This window comes from Carya illinoinensis, chromosome 15 (assembly GCF_018687715.1).
Source record: "Carya illinoinensis cultivar Pawnee chromosome 15, C.illinoinensisPawnee_v1, whole genome shotgun sequence".
Taxonomy (NCBI): Eukaryota; Viridiplantae; Streptophyta; class Magnoliopsida; order Fagales; family Juglandaceae; genus Carya; species Carya illinoinensis.
The window spans coordinates 36,611,633-36,618,051 of record NC_056766.1 but is presented as its reverse complement, the minus strand read 5'-3'; the positions used below and the strand labels follow the sequence as shown (position 1 = coordinate 36,618,051).

The window sequence follows — 6,419 nt, the reverse complement described above, 5'->3', positions numbered from 1 at the left end:
TTACCTTGTGATAAGAATCAGAAAAAAATACTGACCTACACATGAGGGAGGGAGTTGAGGAATAAATCTCACATTGTCTGTGGACAAGCTGATTTTGGACATGATTATAAGGTTGGAGTAAATATTTCTCTTTGAACCGGTTTTGTGAAAGAGTTAGGCCATGAATTTATTCAATTTGAGACGTTGAATGTATCAATATTGTTTTAGTAATTGCATAAAAACTATGAAATCCATGTATTTCCACGAAGCGTACGTAGTTGGTCGAGGCCTTGGAAGGTAGAATCCACGACTTACTGCTCCTTTCAATATATGCAAGAAAGATCCCCAGCAAGCAATCATGGAAAGAGATGTTTGTCTCAACAGTCAACCCGAGAGTCCCTTTCATCCGTTGGATTTTATTATCTTTTTTGAAAGCTTCCATGAGCTAACTACTTCGTGGGAAGCAACAATTCATAGAAAATGCCCTTCATCAACCTCTTCTAATTGTCAACCAAAATGGCATTCAAAAATCTTGCATGCTTTACCGTCGACTTAGACTTATTAATTCAGAGGCTATCTAGCTAGCTAGCTTCATTTGGAGGCTTTAAAGCAAAGCCTCATTCTTCTGATATTGTTCATTTTCTTCAAACTGATCATCATCTAGCGGGTATAGTGCTTGGCTTCCAATTAAAACGATGTACAATGGTCTACTTGCCAAAAGCTTTAGTAAGCATGAGCGGAAAAGATTCGGATATGGAGCATTTTTTGGTTGTCTGCTGATTGCATTGAGCATTTGCACTGTGTTCAAGCCTTATTTGGGTCCTCTACCCGTTTGTAAGTACCTCGTTCATGAACTTTGATCTTATATACCAGTTTTCATAAAATAAAATAAAAAAGTATCAAAATTACTTTGATATTTCCAACTGTTCTCTGAATGTGTGTTAACTTGAACGTCCTTACATGCAGAGTTTTTGGGTCAAATTTAAGTATTAAATACATCATGATTTTGATGATCTGTGCTATAATGCTGCGTTTTGAGTAGGCAATTTACTGTGTCTTGTTATCTTGTGTTGGTTTCACAGTGAACTTGAAGCTGTCTATGGCTGCTGGTTTCAAAATGCTGATTATCAGAGATACAAGCGGCTCCCCTTCGCCAACCTTGGGGCCAATTACTTACTTATCAGAGAAGAATGCGAGCAACTCCGCATCCCCACCCTTGGAGCCAATGACTCAGTTAGCAGACGAAAATGCGAGCATCTCCGCATCACCACTCTTGGAGCCAATAACTCGGTTAGCAGAAAAGAATACGAGCATCTCCACATCCCCACTTTTGGAGCCAATGACTCAGTTAGCAGCAGAAAAGAATGCGAGCAACTCCGTATCCCCAGTCTTGGAGCCAGCAACTCGGTTAGTAGAAAAGAATGCGAGCATCTCCTCATCCCCACTGTTGGAGCCAATGACTCAGTTAGCAGAAAAGAATGCGAGCACCTCCCCCTCTCCACCCTCGGTGCCTATGACTCAGTTATCTGAAAAGAATACAAGCAGCTTCCCAGAAACAGTTAAAGGTAAACTTTGATCAATCTTGGCAAGCAAATGCATTTACCTGAACTCATGAATGACAAGATTCCTTTCATTTTCAGTTGCAGAAACCGGAAAGGAGAAAAGGGAACCTGAAATGGAGAAAACTGAGCCTGTGGCAAAGAAAACGGAGTCTGTGATAAAGAAAGTGGAGCCACTGTGCAATTTCATGAAACCAAGAGGAGATATTTGTGAAATAAAAGGGGATGTAAGAGTTCAAGGAAAATCTTCTTCCGTTTTCCTTGTTTCATCTCAAATGAGCATCTTAGCTGGAAACAATAACTCGTGGAGTATAAAACCTTATGCTCGAAAAGGTGACCAAGCAGCAATGAATCTTGTTAGGGAATGGTCAGTAAAATCAGTATTGGGTCACGAGGAAATCCCTCAATGCAGCAAAAACCAGAGTGTTCCAGCCATCCTGTTTTCTCAAGGAGGATATTCAGGAAACCATTTCCACGATTTTACTGACTTGGTTATTCCACTATATTTAACTTCTCGACAATATAATGGAAAAGTTCAGTTTCTTATTACCGACAAAAGACCTTGGTGGGTTTCAAAGTTCCAAGCAATCCTTAAGAAGTTGTCGAGATATGAGTTGATCGACATTGACACAGAAGAAGAAGTTCATTGTTTTCCAAATGTGATAGTTGGTCTAAAACGAAATCAGAAAGAGTTGAGCATTGATTCTTCAGAATATTCCTACTCTATGAGAAACTTCAGAGAATTCTTGAGAAGTTCCTATGCATTAAAGAAAGCTACTGCAATCAAACTGAGAAATGGTCTGCGTAAAAGGCCCCGGCTTCTGATCCTCTCAAGAAGAAGAACAAGAGCTTTTACAAACGTGGAGGAAATCACTAAAATGGCAAGAAGCTTGGGATTCAAGGTATATGTTGCAGAGGCTAACATGGATGTTTCAAAATTTGCAGAAATTGTGAATTCCTGTGATGTGCTGATGGGGGTTCATGGAGCTGGTCTGACTAACCTTGTTTTCCTCCCCATGAATGCAATTCTAATCCAAGTAGTTCCTTTTGGGGGATTTGAATGGCTGGCAACAAATTACTTTGGAGGGCCCTCAAAGGATATGAACTTGAAGTACTTGGAATATAAGATAAGCATAGAAGAGAGTACTCTGATTAAAGAATACCCCCCCAACCATATGATTCTTAGGGATCCAGTTTCAATCCAGAAACAAGGATGGGAAGCATTTAAGTCAGTATATTTGAATAAACAAAACGTTAAAATTGATGTGAATAGGTTTAGGCCAACTTTGTTGAAAGCACTTGAGCTTCTGCATCAATAGAAGTTGCAATTCACTGGGATACCAATTCATGATGTCTTCTGCATGTTTTATTCCTTATTGATATGTATAGGAGATCAAAAATATGTTAGATGTCCTTTATTCAAAGCCTTCTCTTCTAGGAAAAATGGAGAATAGGCATTGATATATAGAATATGATTTTTGTGAGTGCATAAGAAACTTCTGAATATGTACTATTTATATACACAGACATGAATTATGAAGTTGTTGAGGCCCTCAGACGTTTTGACAGTAACTTATTTTATAAGAAAAGAGAGAAGAAAAGAAGGAAAAAGATTCCCTCAAATGGAAGAGACAATGATAGATAGTTCATATATGGATTACTTCATCATGTATCTGTCTCTATTTGAGATAATCTTTTTCCACTTTACTCTTTTGCCTTTCTCCTATTCCAAATCTTCAAGTTTGAGCAATAACTTAAAAGGGATTTAAGAAAGAAAAAAGAAAAAAGATAGTTGCAGTTGTGAGTATGCAAGTGTCGTATAATCACTTAGAAAAAAGTGAATAAATATGGAACTCACATGGAAAAAAAATTAATTTTTTAATAATAGATCCCATTTTTTTTCAAAGTGGCTATACAGCACTTACGCATTCCACAACTATACGTAACATTACTCTAATTTGATTTTTAAATTTGTTGTAGAGACAAAAAATAAAAAATAAAACCACTTCAGGATCACCAGGCTGGGTAAAAGAGCAAAAGAAATTGACAACACAAGGCATTGTGATCTCTAGTCAATGTTAGGTTATCTACTTCAAAGATACTCACAACAATGAGCAACTCTTGATATATAATTAATCTCATCTTCGATTCCTTCTCACTTTTGCATTAACCAGCAGGGCTTTACATTTTTCTTATTAGCAATTTCTTCATAAAAATTTAAAAAATTAAAAGAAAAAAAAACCCAAATTAATGGCATTTTTTTCTTAGTTACTACCAATAAAGTTCAAGTGGCAGTTCTTCAGGCCCTCAAAATGGCTTTTTCCCATCCAACAAATGGAAACAAATGAGCATTACATGATGATTATTTATAAGGTTCCAAGCATCTGTTTAACAATATTTTGGAATATATAATTAAAGTAAAGCAAACCTTTCTCTGTCATATATATGTCATATTTAGAGGTTGTACATGAGTTAGAATATCAATTACATAAGATCGATTATTTCGACGGACACTTAATTTTTTTTATTTAATAATTAAGTAAGTATTTTTTATTGATATTATAAATTTTATTTTTTTAAAAAAAGTATTTAAGAGTATTTTAAATATACATGAAAAAAATAAAAATAAAAATATTTTGCACTTTGTCAGGACTTAAATTCGGGTCCAAGTCGGTGGTTGTAGAGCTGCTCATTATATAATTAAATTTATTAATAAAATTATGACTGTATGATTGATATGATCTTTTTAAAAGTTAACCACACGATGAGTAAATAGTTTAATTAAAAACACATGAAATTATTTGACTAAAACAAACCACAAAGATCCCCTTTATTTATCTAAAGATTTATATACATTTATGAGTTGTAAGCCCTAAACATTCCATAACAATTATGGGGATAATGTATATAATATTTATAAAAGTATTTATCATTAGAGACTTTTGACTTGAATATTTAAAAAGATTTTTTAAAGTTTTAAAGATTCTTTATTTATTTTTGTAAGGGTATAATGGCCCCACCTCTTATAAATTTACTTTCTCGTCCCAATTAACAAGCTTTCAATCTGGTACTAAGTATCATCTCAAGCTAGATGCACGTACAGGTCCAATTATGTAATTTGAGGATCTAGCATTGAACTAAATAGATTAAGAGTTAATTCATATACATCTCAAACTTAATTTGAAACGACAAGAAGTCACCACACATTTAGAACTAGAAATTATTTGTCACATACAACTTATGAATTAGGCACGAATCATCACGAATTAATTAATTAGGATTGATAAGTCTAACCGTTTAATTAGTTTTTTTTTTTTTTTTTTAGTAGGAAAACCAACGACTTTATTCATCAACAAAAGTATTAACCATTTGTATCATTCCAAAGATCTAATACTAGGAAATTTGGGATTGAATCCCACCAAACAAACATATCAAGAACATACAAAGCATGTCGAGCTAACTTGTCTGCAACTATATTGCCAAGTCTTTTAACATATTGAATACTGCTAGTCTGAAAGTAGTTTATAAGTTTGATAGTATCATTCTGAAAATTACCCAGCAATGACATGGGACTAGAATCAGTTTGTATAGCTTTCACCATCATGTACAAATCAGTTTCCACCATCAGATTAGTGATCCCTATATGCATACATAGCTGTAAGCCTATAAAAATAGCAATGAGCACTATCTCTATTGGGTCATTTACCTCTTGTTCCTTCCTACTTGCTGCCAATATTACATTCCCCTTATCATCTCACAGAAACACCTCTAACCCTGCACAATGCTGAGAATCAAATATGGCACCATCTACATTAAGCTTCAAAACACCTTGTTGATGAGGAGACCAAAAACAATATATTTTACTTAGCTTGTTGAGGAGGCGTCTCATATTATGAAACTCCTATTGCAAAGACAAAGCATGCACAACTACTTGCTCAGATAGTATATCATTCCCTTCATACATTTTGTTATTTCTTCTGTACCACATACCCCAAGCAATGAGAAAAAAAATTTCCAGGTCTGGTATCCCACCTTTGTCCCAAGCCCATCTAGCTAGATCAGTAAAAGCTTTTACTTGACCAATAGAAGACATTTTTTTTTTAAGAAGAAGACAATATCTCAATTTTATTGATTGCCCTCATTTTTTGTGGGGAAAAACCATAATTACAATAAAAAAACATGGGGGTTTACAAGTATTACAGAAATACCACTACCCACGCCTCATAAAAAAACCATAGACTCGAGTTGAAAATTACAATGTTCCAAAACAACATAAAGACAAGGAAAATAAACTTAAACAACCACTTGCAATAAAAAAACCCAATGCAAATAGATATAAAATACCAAAGAAAATAAAAGCAAAGAAAACATATCTCACGAAGATATCCTCATATAGGAAATACCAAGTCTATCCATCTGGAGCAAACCTCTTAACTTATGGGGAAGAGAAACTCTATCTTCAATCAACTGTATATTAGAATCTCTTGCACACTGTTTCACAAGATAATTAGCTACCACATTTCTTTCTCGAAAGACATGGCTCACACTATAATCCAAGCATTCATGGCAAACTTGAAGCTCATCCCAATAATACTCAAGATACTAGATATTACAGTCACCCTTTTTAATCCAATTAACAAGGATATGATAATCTGTCACAATATAAACCTGTCTAAATCCCAGATGACAGCACCTCCTAACACCTTCCAGCAGGACCAACATAAGACATACTTGGGAGATGTTTATTCCAGCTTTCAGCAACATGAGGACAATAGAATAGATCATGCACTAGATCTTCTTCCTCAATACCACAAAACACACATTTGAAATCGTGTAAAACATGTCTTCTCTTTAGATTCTTCAAAGTAGGTAAGCCATTTC

General features: G+C 34.8%; 1 protein-coding gene across 1 annotated transcript; it reads left to right on the top strand.

The window, feature by feature from the left end:
* The first annotated feature begins 266 nt into the window (after positions 1-266).
* Positions 267-2,882, top strand: LOC122297423 (beta-1,2-xylosyltransferase XYXT1-like). The gene is made up of 3 exons (XM_043107472.1): positions 267-813; positions 1,062-1,544; positions 1,620-2,882. Exons 1-3 carry the CDS (start codon positions 675-677, stop codon positions 2,855-2,857), a joined length of 1,860 nt encoding a protein of 619 aa, XP_042963406.1. The 5' UTR covers positions 267-674; the 3' UTR covers positions 2,858-2,882.
* Positions 2,883-6,419: the final 3,537 nt, after the last annotated feature.

Excerpts from the sequence above, each read along its gene's own strand:
- LOC122297423 (XM_043107472.1), top strand. The coding sequence starts at position 675 with ATGTACAATGGTCTACTTGCCAAAAGCTTTAGTAAGCATGAGCGGAAA. Across the intron at positions 814-1,061 it reads TTTGGGTCCTCTACCCGTTT|TGAACTTGAAGCTGTCTATG; the intron begins GTAAGTACCTCG and ends TTGGTTTCACAG. Across the intron at positions 1,545-1,619 it reads CTTCCCAGAAACAGTTAAAG|TTGCAGAAACCGGAAAGGAG; the intron begins GTAAACTTTGAT and ends TTTCATTTTCAG.